The sequence below is a fragment of the Ciconia boyciana genome, chromosome 6 (genome assembly GCF_034638445.1).
Source record: "Ciconia boyciana chromosome 6, ASM3463844v1, whole genome shotgun sequence".
Taxonomy (NCBI): domain Eukaryota; kingdom Metazoa; phylum Chordata; class Aves; order Ciconiiformes; family Ciconiidae; genus Ciconia; species Ciconia boyciana.
Window position 1 is genome coordinate 9,570,132 of NC_132939.1, and position 18,649 is coordinate 9,588,780.

The 18,649-nt window shown below is 40.0% G+C and overlaps 1 protein-coding gene across 3 annotated transcripts in view; it reads right to left on the reverse strand.

The window, feature by feature from the left end:
• Positions 1-18,649, reverse strand: part of CSTF3 (cleavage stimulation factor subunit 3) — a 53,775-nt gene that overhangs the window by 2,206 nt on the left and 32,920 nt on the right. For 2 of the 3 annotated variants that reach the window (XM_072863606.1, XM_072863607.1), the window contains exons 4-18: positions 15,490-15,522; positions 15,004-15,101; positions 13,482-13,548; positions 13,351-13,385; positions 13,118-13,244; positions 10,351-10,428; positions 9,986-10,148; positions 9,337-9,446; positions 8,793-8,909; positions 6,989-7,063; positions 5,510-5,653; positions 5,315-5,417; positions 3,387-3,456; positions 1,866-2,061; positions 188-341 (exon numbers count right to left, since the gene is read on the reverse strand). In XM_072863606.1, coding sequence (XP_072719707.1) covers positions 188-341; positions 1,866-2,061; positions 3,387-3,456; positions 5,315-5,417; positions 5,510-5,653; positions 6,989-7,063; positions 8,793-8,909; positions 9,337-9,446; positions 9,986-10,148; positions 10,351-10,428; positions 13,118-13,244; positions 13,351-13,385; positions 13,482-13,548; positions 15,004-15,101; positions 15,490-15,522 — 1,570 coding nt within the window. The remainder of the gene's footprint in view (positions 1-187; positions 342-1,865; positions 2,062-3,386; positions 3,457-5,314; positions 5,418-5,509; positions 5,654-6,988; positions 7,064-8,792; positions 8,910-9,336; positions 9,447-9,985; positions 10,149-10,350; positions 10,429-13,117; positions 13,245-13,350; positions 13,386-13,481; positions 13,549-15,003; positions 15,102-15,489; positions 15,523-18,649) is intronic. The other variant, XM_072863608.1, reaches the window with a different exon arrangement.

Genomic DNA, 18,649 nt, shown 5'->3' on the forward strand with positions numbered 1-18,649 from the left:
GCGACCTTAGTATTAAGTAAAATATATATGCCTTTAGCAATCCAATTAAATAACAGCCTAAAATTTAAGTACATGTTTAGATGACTGAAAACTAGGAAAGTCTCTGTGATTAGGTTTGCTAAACACACAGGTTAATAACTTGCCACCAGGTGAAATACAACCACTTCCAACAGAACGTCTGACTTACGTGCTAAGTGCCTTGGCTGAAATGGAATCATTTGTTGAGTGTCTGGTTTTGGATATTCAGGTTTTCTGTCTACTTCATCTTTGAGAACAGGCACGATGGAAGGTGCAACCACAGGGTCTGGAATTATAGCTGCCAGCTTGGCACGAGAGACATCCTGCAAAAGCCAATTAGAGAGCACTGAACTTGGCAGGATCACATTACTTGCTGAAATTACAGAACAAAACATCTCTCTAGACCAGTCGCTTACTCTCAACTTTGTCATCATTATAATTTCAGATGTCCTCTTAGAAGACCATCTGGGCAAAACTTGCATGTTTTCATCAACCACTTTAGTCCTACAGTGTCCCAGCTGGGAGTGGAAACACTTGTTTTTGTTACCGAGTGGGACTGTATTTGTCATTTTTGAGTGGCTCCTTTTTTTAGGTTAAAAAGATTTAGGCGAACAGGTGCAGACCACTAGGCCTTCACAACTATCATTTCTCCCTCATTTCATTCCCTAGATTGCTTTAGCTGGAAAAGAAATCAAGCATAAGGCAGTCAGCAGGCATGCAAAGCATCAGTTCAAACAGGATTATATTTTGGCATGTTACAAGCAACAGAAATCAGCCCAAGGGCTGAATCATCTTAGGTACGCACCACCTCGCATCCATTTGTAAGCACACCTGTAACTTCAAAATAACTTTATCCCGATTGCATTAAAAGAAAGGTATTCAGTGGCTCAATGTGACTCTTACTTCCACCTATCAGATGACTTTACAACTGTGTGAAGACCAACAGTTCATCTGCTTTGCTAACTTTGATGACTTCTGTATTTTTCAAAAATTACTTTTCTGTGTAAAAAATAAATGGAAGTTGAGGCATTGTTTTTGAGACATGAAGGCTCTCTTCCTGTTCATGCAAATGGGAAAGAGCAGTTCCTCAGAGCTGTTTCTGCTTCTCTGGAAGCCTATTTTACATCATGCTTTAAAAAAAAAAACAAAAAAACCCCCCCAACATTTTACTCTGTTCTAATGGTTTGCCAAAGAGTTGTGGCCTTCCACATGTCTAAAATAGTAGTTAAAATACACGTGGTCAGAAATGAGATGGGAGACCACCAGATACAGGTGTCTGGCCTAGACTTTACATTAGCAGCACCAAAGCACTTTAGCCATAATAAACTGAAAAAAAGCAGGCAGCCACTGATCTCTACAGATAATTCTCCTCAGCCATTTGCAGCAATCATTGGGACTGCAGTATGTTTGTTTTGATATGGTTCTCAATGAAGCGAGCAGCATTTTGCCAGCTGGAGCAGAAGAGCAGCCAGTGATGTTTCATACAGATGACCTGATTCTACAAACTTCCAAAAGAATTCTGGTTTCTGAAGGAGCTCAGGTTTAAGTCTGAAGTGGAGGCCTGTAGCTGAGTGGTGATGGCATTAACACATCGACCTTTCCATGGGAAGATGAGAGGTAAATAAGAATACATGAAGTTGCATCTGTTAGTCATGGTCCTTGTTCCTTTCTGCCCTTGGCCCACAATGCCGGCGCTTTGCTGCCCAACAAGACAACAAGGAGGAGGCACACCAGGCCTGTTTTACCTGCTTTTCTATCAAGGGAAAAAAAGTCCTAAACAAGGAATTGCTGAAGTTTGCTAGGACTGAAAAGAATAACAGTAAAATTAAGTGTTCTTATCCACTTACCTTATAACCAAGGGCCTTCAGTTCGCTAGCAGAGCAAGGGTACAAATCCATGAACTTATACCTGTCTACCAGCAGAGCTGTTTCTTTACCCTCATATTCTTCCTTGAATGCCGTAAACCTCCGTTTTTCAACTTTCAGTATACTAGCTAGATCACCAATGTTACTTTCAAAAGCTAAAAACCGAGCCCAGATTTCCCTATAAAAGAACAGATAAATAGACAGTTGCTGAAGGAGAAAGATTTACTGATCATGACTCAATTAAAAAACACATGAGAGGAGAGATTCAAAGGAGGTAATCTGGGAACACATGACCATTTCTATTTAGTTTTAGATGCATCTATAACATGCATTACCTTCCCAGCGCCTTATCTATTTCTGTAAAAGCTTTCAATCTAGTGGATCGTAAAGGACTTTGTTATGGAAAGGAAAGGATTACTGGTGTAAATGACTTCAGCATTTGAGGTAAGCTTTTATCATCAATGTAAGATGCACAAATAGACTTTACTCATCCCGCTACACAGAATTTCACTCTGATCATGACATGTGAAGGCCTTTTCAACATAGATTATGATTTACTTCATCTGCATAGACTAGTATATTCTAGCAGGCAAGAGCAATACCCTATAACACAATAGGCAGCACTTCAGAATTTTACATAGCCCCAAAAATATATATAGTTACTGCTTATTTCTCTGTGGAAAATCTCATATATAACTTAAGCAACATCTGACCATATTTCTGGACTTGATTCAACTTTCATTTTAGCTTTGGAGTTCACCTTTGAAGAAGATTCAGCTTTTAAATTCTTGGTTTTTCCTCACTTTTAAAATGGTCATAAAAATATTTCTCACAAAAGATCAGTATTAAAGTGCAGAATGAATGTGCACAGCAGTGCGATGTTTGATTTCTTAGTTTTGATGCCTATGTCTACCAGAATAATAGCAGTGAACACTTGGACTGCAAAGGGTTTGGTAAGCATTTTTTCAGAGAAATAAATTTAAAAAGTAGTAATGAAAATGTGGCAGTGAGTGGTTAATCCAAGTCTTTTCAGGTTCTTTCCCTGTTTTATTTTCAGTTGGCTGGGAGTTGTTCAGCATTCTCCTCAATAAATTCCTGACTCACCTTCTCTAACGTAACACTCGCGAGAGATGTTCTCAACTCCCTCTCCCCAGCTATCTAAAGCATCTATCTGGTGAGCGATACCTGTCATTAGCCACGCCACACCTGCTCAAACCATTGAATCCTTACTGCCTGCACAGGAGGATTTTGCACTCTATCCTCAACAATCCTGCATCAATGAGGCTTTAAAGTCAATAAATTAATGAATTTCACTGCAAGTGGGATAGGGACTTTCACAAATCTGTCACAGTTGTTGCTGTTTTAGACAGCATGAAGAGGGAAAGGAACATCTGCACCTAATTTTGTCCTGCTGTTCATTTTTCTCATTTCTTGGGGATGTTTGTAGTTGAAAGGGGTTATGTATCTTTTTTCAGTGTAGTGAAACTGCTTTTGCAGACGTACCCAGATTTCTCAGGTGGAAGGCTCCCTGAAGTTAAAACACGTTCAAACAAAACTCTTGTATTATTGTCCTCTTTAAAAATAGAAAGAAAAAAGAAAAATCACACTGAGTAAAATATATTAAAGACAATTTAAAATCATGTCCATTCAAAGAAATGTGTACATTGAATTAAATATAAGGCTGACATTCTGATACCTGGATTTGAATTTCAGTAAGTAGGAAAAAAAATCTGAAGGCCTACATAGAACTTTACCAATGTTAAATTCTACTGTGAATTTGTTATTTGAAAGTCTATATTTGTTGATAGCAACAAACCGATCCTAATACAGGTTCTTTTATAACAGCACGGCTATTGCTTGGCATCTCTTCAGGATGTCTGTTTTCTTCTGGTTTCTTTAATTATCACACTGGCATCTCTCAGTAATTTTAAATTTGGCCTTTCAATTTATTATTTCCCTTTTAAATTAGGGCAATATTAATATACTTCTATATTCCTCAGAAGTCCTCCCAAAATTATTAGACCTCGTTCCCCATGAGCAGTCAGCCTTTGTATGTTGCCAGCTGGGGGACTGGAGCGGTTGGTGGTTTTGTTGTTAAAACTGCTACCTTCTGCCCTGTCTCTCTTGCTGTGTATTTTACTATATCTTACATTTACAGGAGTTCAGCGATCAATTTTCTTGTTTTTCAGTAATGTTTGCTGGATTGCTAAGACAGAGCAATACACTGGCAAGTTTTAAGATAATCTTTTCTGATGGCAATCTATGGAAAGGCATTGCAAATATTCATGTAGACCTAAAATAATTTCTTGCAAAATTAAATATACTTTGACTTGAAAAAAATCTGTTTGCAGCTCACAGAAGAAAAAAAGCTCTAAATCTGTTCAAACTTTCAGAGTCTGAAAAAAAAAAAAAAGGTACTGTAGTCTGACAGGAGAGATTCATGTGCCTGGTGCCTACAGAACGCACTGGGAGGTTCAGAAGATCCAGCAGCACAGCTACCTGCAGCCACCGCTCGCACCAGCGGCGTGGAGGCTGGCTCACAAAATTCAGCTAGCAATTCGTAATAAAACCCAGATTGTGTTACACCTCTGTGTTGTTATGCTACAAATACTGAGCTAGAGTATTGAATACTTGAAGAAATACCTGAAGAAATCTGAAAATCTAATGGATATGTGGCAGACAGGACTGGGCAGAGGAAGAGCCTGGGATGAACCGCTCTTCTCTAATTCCCCACGAAACATGGACCAGGCCAGTTCCACACAAAGGCCTCTGTCAGCCCCTGCTCCCCACAGCAGCCGGGGTTTCTTGTAACATAGCTATTAACTCCTGCATCAGGGAATCCCACATAGACACCTTCCGCCGCCACCACCACCTCCTGCCCGGGGCTCCCCAGCCCCCTGGGCCCCCAGTGCTGGCACAGGCAGGGAGCTGCGTGCCTTGTCCGTGCCCTGCTCTTTGCACTGCAAACCACCTCCCCGGCAACTTCCAAGCAGGACCAATATTCACAGTATTGCTTTTGTATCTTGCTCATCTCATCTATTTGGGGAGAACGAGTTTACATTAATTCCAGTAGGGACCAACTAACCCATCACTCCTCTCATGCTGATTTCAACCTCCTATAGGTCTTTTTCCTTGGGATTTAGATTTCCCAGTGTACTCCCCACTGTTCATAGCAGATGGTGTAAAACTGCTGCAATGCAACTGAGTTGCAATTTGGAAAGTTCACTCTCCTCTATTCCGTAGAATCGAGATCTAATGTCAATGCACTTCTGGAACTTCAGTAAGGACAAAACAATTGCTGAGTTTTATGAAGAGGTTTCATTGCTGTTCAAGAAGAATTAAAACTAAAATACAAAGAACTTGGCTGGAACCTAAACTCACAGTGAAGGCACATTAACACTTCATTAGACCTCTCAAAGCTTAAAGCTTACCATTAAGGTGAGAAAGGTAGTCGATATATGCCAGTACATATTCTGGAATGTCCCCATATTTTTTCAGCCCTAGCTCAAAAATCTTAAAGGCCACAGACTTATCCTGCAAACATTAAAAAAAAAAAGTTATTAGCTTCAGTGAGCTATGCACCCTCCTGACACTTCTTTAATATCAAACTAAGCATATATGTTTACCTTACTACAATAATATTCCATTAAAGCTGCCGTAACATAGACATGATGGCGGGTCCGGGCATCCTCTCTTGCTTTTTTAAATATCATTCTTCCAGATTTTATGCCTTCTGCTCGCCTTGCAAATTTCATATATTGGATATAAACCTAAGGTGCATATTAATATTTATATAGTATCAGTGCTAACAAAGAATACTAGGATATAATAAAGTTTTTTACTATATCTGAAATAATCTTTACTCACAAAATACAGCTAAGAAGTCATAAAAGAAACAAGACTGTGTTGTGCCTCTATGTTGTTTTGCTAGAAATACTGAGGCAAAGCTTTTTATATACTTTTTTTAAAAAAATGGAATATACCTAAGACTGATCCCCTGAAATGACAGATACGGATCTGTGTTAATACACAGATTTTTCAAGAAAAGGGAGGTAAGTAGGTGAATGTAATTTACATAAGCTGGTGCCTTCAGAGAACTAGAGGCTTACTGTAAAAATGGTAACTTTCCAATAACTTTCCATAAGGCTAAAGAACAGTCAAAAGGCCTGATGAAGCATATTACTGTACATTATAGAATCCAAGATACAAATTATCCTGTCTGCAAATATTTATACCTGATCAAGGAAATAATGAATGTGCATTTTATTCAGTGGCCAATTTGTGATTTGCATTTCTTTGGGATTTAACTTTCCTCTACTCTGAATTAGATCACAAATAACAACATTCCTCACACAGGAGGAACTGGTATGTGGTTTCTCAGAAGATGCGTATTTGGGAAGCATTATGATCTATGTTTAATGAATAGAACACGTCAGTAAATGGATACCTTTCCTCTGACACTGACCTGTTGTTTAATTTTAGACCTCAGACCTTCTTTTTACTTCTCATGCTTTGTTGTGTCTATTTATAAACTAAATAACTTTTTGAGTGCAGGTTGCTTTCTCACACCATTTGTTCAGTACTAGCACAGCTGGCACTACAGGCAATGTTGTTTGCTATATAACTTAAGCAGATGTACAGCAATACTCTTTGATGCTTATATGGTGCATTACAAATTTATTTGCAAACTACATGTACACAGTATGGTGTATTTCTGTGTAGGGAGAACAGTGGGCAAAGGTAAAGTGCTTTTAGTCAGTTAAGGGGAGGCAAAGGGAATTTTAGTTGAGCCAAAAAAACCCAGCAATTCTTATGAGCTGCATCATGAAATCTTTAATATCTTATATCTTCATTGCTTGTTTTAAGAGATTCTCCAAGAGAGACAGAGGAGAAAAGTGCACATGACTTAGTGTACCTAAGTGGATTAAAGGCTGTAATTATCAACCTTGCTGAAATTTTAATCTAATTCTGTCATCTCAGTACTCCACCTGCTCAATCATCCTTGTGATGCAATGAACTCCTGTAAGTACTTCCCCATTCTTTGAGTATACTCAGGTGACTATCCATGCAAATGTGGAAAAACTCAATACTAAGGATCATCTTACCAGAGTGGGATCAATGTCTTCGATAGCCAGAAGCCGGTTATATATGCTGTGTACTTTCTCATACTTCATTCGACTCTAAGTACATAAAAAGGAAATATAGACTGCTTAGTAATACTATTACGAACAACCTTGTGAGAATGCAAAAATGAATCTGAAGAAAAAACCCTAAAATTTGTTTCCTTTTTTCCCCAGTTGAACACTATGTATGCCAGTCTCTTTTCTCAGATGCATTTTTTGTCTTGTGCAGTCATTTCTTTACTTCCCACATTAATTTCTTACTAGTGCTTACGTACATGCTTTTCAAGAATCTCTGAAGTCTTTTTCTAATTTAGTAATACTGCAGCAGAACTGCCATTGTAGGTGTTTGGGATAAGACTGTTTCCTTTACCTCTGTCTAGAAATAACGTGCAGACAGCTAGGAAAACCACCTTCTTCACTCTCCAACCTACACATTTCAAATAATCCATTCTGTTCCCTGCCAGCTGCAGCTCTCCAAGTTGTGTTGTGCAACCTTAAAAAAATCTAACTTGCCAGTACATTCGGATACAAGAGGCTGCACTGAAAGCCAAGGAAGGCTTTTTCTTTTAAGGGCAAAGGGTTTTTTTTGCTTTTGTCCTCAGGATCTTCCTGCAAAGACTCTTCCATGTTATGATACGTGGCCAAAATATATCCTGCAGAGGATTCCATAGTCCTCATCTGATCAGTGGGAAACTGTTGTGGTTTAGCCCCAGCTGGCAACTAAGCACCACACAGCCACTCACTCACCCTCCCCCCTGGTGGGATGGGGGAGAGAATTGGAAGAGCAAAAGTAAGAAAACTTGTGGGTTGAGATAAGAACAGCTTAATAATTGGAAAAAAAAATTGTAATGAAAAGGGAAACAGCAAAAGAGTGAGAGAGGAACAAAGAGAAGGAAAACAAGGGAAAAACAAGTGATACAACTGCTCACCACCCACCAACCGATGCCCAGCCAGTCCCCGAGCAGCGATTGCTGCCCCCCGGCCAACTCCCCCAGTTTCTATACTGAGCATGACGCCATATGGTATGGAATAGCCCTTGGGCCAGTTGGGGTCAGCTGTCCTGGCTGTGCCCCCTCCCAGCTTCTTGTGCACCTGGCAGAGCATGGGAAGCTGAAAAGGCCTTGACCAGTGCAAACGTTACTTAGCAACAACTAAAACATCAGTGTGCTATCAACATTATTCTCATCCTAAATCCAAAACACAGCACTATACCAGCTACTAGGAAGAAAACTAACTCTATCCCAGCTGAAACCAGGACAGAAACGGCCTTTATTCCTGATGGTTCCATGTGCAAAACCAACCACTGTCGGGACTTTACTCGTTACAGAGGCTGTGCAATATGGTGGTAGCCTGGGTAAAGAGATTTCTCAAGAAAGCTGCAGTATAGGGTACCTCCCATCCTCCCTCACAGCCATGAAAATACAAACATTAAACCACCAAGAATTAGATAGGAAAGGTGTTCTTTATCCTCATTTTAAAAGGGAAGCAGCTGATGCTCCAGTAAATGTAAATCTATCAGCCTTTCAACGTCATAGTAATTTTAAAAATATAGTCAATATTTAAGTGGAAAGACAGTAGATTTTCAAAAATTTTCTAACTCATACCATGGGCTTTTCCTCTCCATTTTGTCAGCTCAGTCTCAGAAACACTGAATGAGGTTAAGGCTAGAAGAATCAGTAAATTAATTCTATAGAATTATGTGTATTCAGTACGTTTCAAATAAATGACATTATTGATGACAGACGCCTTTGGGTTTTGACGTCAGTACATCACTATTTTTGCTCACCTCTTCATAATCTGCATATGCAAAATAAAGAAGCATATTCTTCTTTAATAAAGTGCTGATCGCTCTTTCATAAATATTAGCAGCCTCATCACTGAAAAGTTTAGCATTGTTCATGTCCTGTTATAAAATAAGTATGATAATATAATTGTTCAGCATCTGTGACAATGAAGGCCAACCTATGGAACATCTTCTGTGTGTGGAAAGTCCCAGTGAACTTCCATGCAGTGCTCCAATAAAGAGAGAATCATCTCCCCAGTACTTAAGGAATCACAAAATCAGGCCAACCCCCATCCCCCCCCCCCCCCCCCCCCCCCCGACCTAAAACTGGCCAACACTGAAACAGTTTTTCATAATTCTTATCTCAAATACAAATATTTTTATTTCTTAAAATAGCCCCAATTTTAGGGTTCTGAACATGACACAACTTATGGTGCTAAATATTTTTCACACTCCCCTCCTTGGTTCTTAAGTATTTGAGGAAAAATTAACAGTACGCCATGTCAAAGCAATTAAATAAGAAAGAAAACCAATGGCAACTGCTTACCCCTTTTTCAGCTAGCAGTTTGCTAGATTGCTCGAGGTACTGTGCAGCTTCATACCAGATATCTGGGTGATGTCCCAGAACCAAAAGGCATTGCTCATAGGCAAACATAACTGGGGGGGGAAAAAATGTAAGAAATATTCCTTGTATATTATCACAGAAATGGTACCATCTTGCACAACGGAAGTATGAAATACAAAAACCAGCACATAAATCAGACAATATTAACACTAATTAGCTTTGAATACAATGATCACAACTGCAGTTCTTTTATATTGCCAGGAACTTTATGAATCATAACCAGCAGCTAAAACCTGCCTCCTCCACAGAGGAAGAAGCAGAACTCATTCAAGAACACCAGCCATAAAATCAGGCTGCGATCCAGTTTCCTGACCTCCAATGAAAGTTCAGTGGCAAATGACTATAGCACTGTCCCCCAAAATCCATGTATTACTTTCAGCTTGGCTTGAGCAAAAACTGAAGAGTGGTTTAGAAAAAAAACCCAAAACACCCACCCACACAATTCAAGAAACTTGATCAACTTCTGCTCCAGCATGATCCCTGAACAGTAAATCACATCATTACCTATGCTGGAGGTCATTAACGGAGCTAAGAAATACAATTCTACAAGTCCTACACAATATCTAATTACCTCTTTTTGTTATGAGAGTTTGATCTTCTGTACGAAGAGGATTGCTCTTTTCCCACTGGATGTATTTTTTCCACATGTCTACCTGCTGAGCCTCTTGTGGGGTGTTTTGTGGGGGGACAGAGGGAGCATTGCGGTCCAGACCTTTCATCACTGTCTCATATTCCTGAAAGAGAAGCAATGCTTTGAACAGCAGATTTAAACACATTAAACACTTATTTTACATTATGCTTTATAAAACTGATACAAATATTTTAGCATGCCAATCTTATTAGTCTAACACACACTTTTAGTTGAAAATAAGAACCAAGTTTAATGCTAGTTTGTAGAATTAAATAGAACAAAGAAAAGTCAACGGAAGGTTGTACCTTTGCTACACGTCGTGCATTCATATAATCTCTACTCCTGTCTTCAATCATCTTCTTAGCTAAGTGAATATTGATGCCCTGGAGAAGGGTGGAAAAAAGGAATTGGGAATGTGCAATTTCACTTTGGAAATACTGAATCTCATTTCATACAGAAAAGAGCTTGAAAGGGGATGCAAAAATGAGGAAGAAGGACAAAGTTATTTTAAAATACTGATCTCGAAAGGTACTGCATTTCTCCTAATACATGTATGGGCAAGAACTTATTTATCAGAGAATAAACTCACTACTAAAAATCAAATGACCTGAAGCACCTCAGTGTATTTGTAATCACTTACAGCTTTCAAAAATACAGTGAACTTTACATAAACCTGCTGGGGGAGAAAGTGGAAAGAATGTATTTGTGATTTACATTTTTCCTTTTAAATCCTGGTCAGTGCCTAGTCAGAGTCACAGCTCTCTGCCTTGCTGCTGCCTGCTCTTCACCAGGTGAAGACAGCAATTCAGTTTTCTTGGACAAGTAGTAACAGAGGTTGACCTCAAAGCCCTGTCCTCTCCTCTGTTCCTGAAGTAACTGACAGCTTTTAAAAGAGGTGGTGTGTGCTATTCAACGCACACCCTGCCATACAAGTACCTTTGTCAGCTGAGAGAGACTCGAGACCTGTCCTGCAGAGAGTGACACCCTTCCAGGACCGCACGCACACGCAGAGGGCCCTGCCATGCTGCTGAGCAAGAGCAGCAGGGGATTTGGGGCAGCCGGGTCCCCAGGCACAACCCACATCTCAACATCAGCAACACAGGTCTGGTCACAGGGTCCCAGGCACGAACAACACCTCGAAGAACCGCTCTTTTGGCAGGATAAGCAACCGCCCTTTCGTTCATGCCTGTGTCAGGGTGGATTTTGCTGGCATGGCTTGCCAGGACTTTGAGGAAGGTGAGCAGAGCTTTCAGTCCTATTCCAAACAGGCACCCAAGCTGGCTACCGACTGATTACAGAAGCAAGGCACCGTCTGGACTCTCGCGGTGTGCTGCCTGGGATAGCTATCTGGGCCAGTTAGCATACAAAACCAGCAATGCCCCATTTAACACAGGACTGGGCTGAGGATGCAGCAATGTCCTCCCAGGATGCACTCCCAGGCTCGTGAGGCTGGCTTTGTGACCCAAAGATTGTCACTTCTCTGTCTCACTAGGGGTGTTGCCACTTTTGACCATTTGTTCAGTTAAAGATACTGGTGGCTGACAGGCTGATATTGCTACCTGGTGGCTACCAACCGAGCTGAAGGGAAGCTTGAAAGTATTTTAATCGCAGCAAATAACAAGTAATCTTTCGTACCAGGACCTGCACATGATCTCTGTGTTGTTGGGCTACTGATGTGGGGAATCACTTCCCCCTCAAAGAGCCCTTCTGGTGAGGAGCATTTCCTTCCCTGTGCCTGGACACCTGTATGCAGCAGCCCTTTCCCTTGAGGCCAGCCTAGCCAGCACAGGACGTGCAGAAACTCGTGTCTGAGCAGAGCACCGGCCCTTGGCTTCCAGCAACTCTGAACAGCCTGAGGTACTAGTTTGTGTTACAGGTGTCAGCCAGAGCTGCCTCAGCTACAAGAAGACACAAAACAAATGTAGGACAGGTTTCAGCTATCGTTTTGACAGTCTCCCTATGTATTAATGAAAGTAGTAGGAACCAGCAGTGACAGCCTTTATTTGCTATGTGGGAGGGGAAGAGGAGGTTTACAGGGAAGTTGTACTGGGGATTTTCCTACGCAGGAGAAGGCATGTAGCTGGGTATCTTCCCTGGTGGTCAGCAGGCTATCTGTGGTATCCCTGAATAGCGATGGGATGGTGAGCTGTTAGAGTACACGCTGTGGATGCCAGGAGGTACTCCTGCTGGCTAAGCACAGTGGCCCTATCAGTGTCAGGTCATCAATCCTACAACTTGCATAATTATCAACAAGGAATGAGAAATTGTTCCTCCTTTCCTGCTCAGTGCACAGCTGACCAGCAGCGTGCCGGCATCTGCAACCCCAGGTACAATATGCAGGACAAGGGAGAGTGCTGTACGACCACCCCTGCTTGACGGCGCTGAGCAAGAGGGCACCTACCCCCAGTTCTGCATTCTCACCTCTGCTGATGGGGATAGGTTAACAAGCCATAACCAAACACGTTTACAAATACACTATAAAGGTGCAGCTACAAATTAGCGTGCAAGGTCAATGAGCTGAGGTTACACGTGCTGAAGACAGTGTGGTAGCAGACTCACCTGAATTGATGCTGTAATGGCTTCAGGTGAAGGATGGTGAGGAACATTTTGTATGTACTTGAGACCATTTAACTTAATACCGTGAAGGAAGCCCAAACCATCATAGCTGAATGCCATCTTACCCTGTTCAACTATAACTGAAAGGAAGGGAGTGCCTCCTTGGGGAAGCAAGCCCTCATTGCCAGCTGACCTGCTCTAGCTTCCATTAAATATATTCTCTATCACTGATACCAGAGATTTCTAATTCACCAGCAGTTCTACTGGGCCAACTGGGAAATGGGACAGTTAAATGTATCCTATAGAATGTCTTTAAAATAAAAAATAATTATCACTCAGGTACCCGTACAGTTTTGCCACAGGTCTTGGTACATACTGCACACGCAAAGCGTGTGTGACACTGCCGATCATCTCTTTTACACACAATTATTTAGTGGATACAGTTTGGGCACCAGACTTAATTATACAATTTTTTTTTTTTTAAGTGTCACAAACAAACTTCATGTTCTTGATTACCTCTTCGTATTTGTTATAATCTCTCCAGAGCTGTTCTATGTTTATCATTGGATTCACGCAACCACGTTGGTAAACCCTACGGACAGCTGTTATCCTCTGGTTTTCTGCATAAGATCCTACTGCTTCTCTAAATAGTGGGGAGAGAGATTAATGTCAGCTATTGCAGATCATAACTGGTATGAACATCAACATTACATTAACTGAGCTTAAAAAAATTCTTTTAAGGTACTTACACGCCCTTCAAAAAATTGATGTAATCCACCCAGATCTACGTGAGAAAAAAATATTACATATAATGAAACCAATGTTTAGTTGTACTTCTTATAAAGTAAGAAATAAAATGTTTTTTGATAAAAAAACATACCTGGTATGACATGATTTCCATGCCAATCTTATCCAGAGCAAAATCATATGCCTGAGCCATTTTTTCTCTGAGGAAAAAAACAAACCACAAAGACCATAGAGCAAGTCTTTAGTATTTAAAAAATTCTTTATTTAAGAGTATTATTTTGTGCAGCAAATTCTAAACAAACATTGAGGTATGAAAAGTATCATTCAACACCTGAGAGTAAAAATTGGCATTCAGATAGCTTTAATTCTGCATTTAGGGTTTTGTTTGCATGTTTAATTTTTAAGAAAACAATTTAAATCTATTGGTGACAATCTAGCACACTAACAGTTCCTGAGACCTCCCCCGCTCCTTAAGTGGAAATCCACACGTACTATGTGAACTGAAAGTTGAGAAGACAGAAAACAACTGCTCTTTACATCTTCTTAGCTGACAGATGTACCCATGTCTTTTTTTTTTTCCCCAGAATTCCCCAAACCTTGTAATTCTCCCAGAACATGAAAAGGCTGGGGCAATTAGGAGTAGCTCCCCTGTGTGAAAACTGGCCAAAATCTTTCACATGATTTCTTATCCCCCCAAATTCAAAGTATTTCCCCCCAGATTTGAAATGTTCACAGAATATTTCCTTGGTCAAGTTTCAATGAAAACAGCTTTTTCTCTCTTCTGCTTTTCTCCCAGTTCCCTTTACTCAAACATCTTTCAGTACCTTACTACCTCCTTGACCATATTAGAAGGAAAAATAGAGGGAAGGTAAGCTAGATAAAAAGATTGGGGGGGCGCTGGTACTTTTTTTTAATTGTTTCAAAGCAGTCTTGTAAAAATGAATTTTAAAAATCTGCTTTTTTTCTGTAATACATTACTTATCTTGCCAGTTATAATATAAAGAAATTATGGTGGGCTAGGAAAGAAACAGTTTATAGATGCTGAAAGGTACTGATATTTTTTGAAATCTCAAGCAGGAAGAAAAAGCATTAAACTCAGTCTGAAGGATTATAAACAAGTAAAAAGTAGTAAGTGAAAAGGGATGAAGATTAATGTATCCCAAAATTATGATACCCTGATTTTTATGCCTTTTTATGCCTTCCGAAACTTCCTCTAATTACCGAACTATTTGCTATTGCCCGTCAAATATAGTTCCTCACCTGGAATCAATGCTGAATTTTGTGGAGACTCTAAACAGGGCACTAAGGGGGAGGACAGCAAAAGGTCCCAACTGAGGAAGAAGTGTGTTTCAGACTGGCTCAAGCACCAATCTCATCTGCAGGGAACCAGCATGCACACGCCAGCTACTCCCCTGCTCTTGTCCCACCTCGTTATATGGGTCCAGACTAAGGAAGTAGTTTTACCCAGCAAGCTCAAGTAACGAAACTTCAAAGAAAATGTTTTCTAAATGCAGATTATATATTAACCCCCCGACACTCCACCAGAAGATCCCCAGGCAGGTTTGCCACCCAGGTTCCTCCCCACCCCCTAGTCAAAAATCAAAAAGAGATTCAGCGTAAAACTAGAATAATTCAGAGCAACTCTGTTAACTTACTTGTAACTAGGTAGCTTCCCCTTGGTTTCTCGTACATAGGAAAGGTAACATTTCCATAAATCAATGTGTAAAACCTTCATAAGGCATCGCTGAAATAACTGTTTAATACATCAAGAAGACGTGATCAGGATTCCAGATACAGAAATTAGGTTTCTACTTTTAAAGCTATACAGTATGAATTAAAATAATCTGTGCAATTATGATTGAGATTTGTAACAAAGAATAAGTTAAACTACTCTTCCTTTTGACTAAAGCATCTCGGTGCTATGCAAGGGAACTGGAGAGAATTAAGCAGAGAAATTCCTCTGCGCAGTTCATTGATTATAGCTTCATAGCAACAGCAAATCGACTTTAGTGATACTTCTTATCTGTGTTTTTGAATAGCGCATTCAATGACAGCTATAGTTCTTTTCAATCTGCTTTAGCCTAATCACAAGATACTTGTTCTTGCTATAGAGATATATTACATATATTGATAGGACTCACCTTTTCCACTTTGTCATAATTTTTTGCTTTAATCTATAGGGAAGCAGAAAAAAACAAATCACTTAAGAAACTATTTTAGAATAGTAGGAATATATTCTTCATACAGTACTACAGCATTTGAGTTTGTACTTTGGCTGCCTAAACTAACTACATTGTAACACCACATAATGTTGCAAAAACATAATTAAACATAAAAAAATTGTGTACTTTGCTTAGCTTTTTCAAAATTAGCGGTTTTAAATTTTTTTTAAATTTTTCACTTCTACTAGGGCCAAAGTTTAGGTATCAGTAGGTGAAGTTGCTTTCCTATATTCTGGTTTGGACACCCAGACTCAGCCTCTTATTTTAAGGTACTCTGTTGCCTTAAGTGCGTATATGGACTTAGGTACCAAAGCTTCTAGATCAGGATTTAGTAAATTAAGGGTAAAATACCGTATTTACAAAACTAATAGGCTAATAAATGTATTCTATTTGAATATTTATTTCTCAAAGTACACTTTGCTATAATATGCCGGTGCTGAATGAGGGAGTAATAAACCATGGAGAATCTGTTTTTCAACAGGTGCCCCCAGCCCTGGTGCTCCCTTCCAGGAGGGGCCAAACCACGCTCACATCTCGGCACTCGTTTCATTCAGACAGCACCCACACTGCAAGGGTAGAGGGTGAAACCTAGTCTTGAAGTAACAGGTTGCCTTTCGGACAGGACACAGAAAAGCATGAGACAGATGCAGAGGGCAGACCGTCACCCTTCATTTATTTAATAGCTCCAGTTACGTTAACATACTAGGCAATCTGTAGACACACACTCTGAAGAAACAAGGAAAATCTACAATGCCTCTAGAAGATGCTTATCAGTGTTGGAAAAAAGAGCCTTTAATGAAATAAGGATTTGTTATGCTGTATTACATTTTTTTAAAGCATCAAAACTCCCTTTTAAATCTCATTGCTCTTCATTTATTTAGGGGATTCACAGCTTTTTTCTTGGTGTGAAACACGAGAGCCACAGGAGCAGCTCTGAAAGCCTTTCCTTTTCCCCAAGGAGCATGGCAGTAGGCAGTAAGCAGCACACTTTCGCACCAGGTATTAATTGTATCATTTTTATAATGTTCTAATTCTAAAGCATGAGAGAATTTTTAATGGAAATGTTAGGAAACACCGTCTCATCTGCAAGAGGCCTAAAATAGATAGTATGTCATGTACTGCACACTGTGCACTGCCTTTCCTGTCTACTGTTTCCCGAGTTTCTATACTCCTGCAACACCCCAGCCTCCAAGACCCCTAAACATAGGGGTCCCACAGAGTACCCCCATTTCTCTCACTCCTGAACAAGATCAATTAAAATCGAGATAATTCAAACAAGTTTTGCAGAAAAGCTTTAATGGCATACATGACAGACCGGACCCCTGTAGCCGTACCACTTTCAAATGGGAGCAGTATCCTGCTCTGGTCAAAATGGTTTAAAAAAATCCAGGTTTGAAGGAAGTTAAGCCTAATTACATTGTGCACACATGATTTTCACAAAGTCTTTCTGCAAACTATTCAGTTAAAAGATAGCTGACTAGAGAAATGACTGATTACAGAAATAACATTGCTCTGAAATAACTAGAACAAATCAGGAGGCGGCATGTTCATGCTATGGAGAACAACTCTAACCTCTGCCGTAAGACATGCAGACCCAACACACCCTCAGGTACGGGTACGTATCCTACTGCCACTTTCTCACAGCTTTTTGTGAGAAGAGCACAATCTTTCAACCTTTAAAAAGCGCTTATAATAATTGTAGGGTTGTTTGGAGAGAAGTCTTTAGTAGACACAAATTAAGGAGCCCTGATCCTGCCCTATTTCTAGTTGAAGGAAAGTAACTTCTTATATTTCAAATTTCTCCTCCACCGTAAAGTCCAAAGAAGACATGTCCCACTTTTACTTCATCCTTTTTTGACAGTAAAAGTAACTTTTCAGGTTTCTCAACACCTCTTAGAATAATGATGAAAAGGATTCAACTCTCACTAAAGAGCAAGAGCTCTCAGTCTACGCCTCCTACCCCCTGCAAATTCCTTTTATCCTTGGTCACCGAGTGGAAAAGAACAACTGAATCGAATCTTGGTTTGTATGTCTAGCACAGAGCACAGCTGCCTGCACTTCTTCCCTTGTACTTACTGCAGTAAAATCTTCAATAAGATGAGCAGACTTTTTTTTTAAAAAGAGTGAATCCCTAGGAGATAGGATAAATCCTTTTTTTGGTGAAAATTAAATAAAATTAATCCATTGCTTTGCCACTGACAAAAGGCATCACCTTGTAGTTATTCAAGAACAAGACCAAAAATAATTACTAAAAGCTCAAAATGAAAAGCCATAAGCAGGCAGGGCAAAAATTAGTGTGCCTTCCAGGTTTAGCCACATAAAAAATGTTTTGCGCATCCGCCTTGAGTTACTACGCCAAAGACAATCCCTAGATGTAGCTGATAGGGCTGTGAATGCTGTCTGCCAGCTTAGCACATCTCCCTGCCTCTTGTCACCCAAAAGCCCAGTGACAACTATTACTCAGCATAAGTGACCCAGACTGACCTCAGTAATTGTATATGGCATCCAGTAAGTGCGCGGTAATCCCACTTAATTGTTTACTAGAGCAGTTTTATTAGCACATGGCACCACTGTCACCAAGCAACATCAAAAAGACGGAGCACAAAGAGTAGTTATCAATTAGACTACATGCACTTCCAATGACCAAAGACCTTGAAAAGTAAAATATTTTGCTAAGAAAAAAAAGCTATATTCTTTATTTGCATGTGTTATGACTCAAAGAACAAAATATTTTCTACATGAATTATCAGATATATGAAAAGCTGCTGTCCACATCTGGACTTCAAGTCAGTGTTATGTATTTGTTAAATCCACACAAGTGGTTTGATATTGATACCTGAAAATTCAGAAATCTTGGTACCGATGAAGTTAGGAGGTTGGAGATTGGCAGGATTTGTTAAAAATAAAGGATAAGAAAAAGCAATATTGGCCAATGCTTACTGGGTCTCTCTCACTGGAGAGTTTTTACCAAGCCCCCAGAGCCAGAGCGAAGAGCAGCTATTTCTCCTGCAGGAATTGGTTTGCATTTCTTGGCTCACCGCTCCCAAGCAAACATCCTGGCAGCCCTGGCACAGGGATG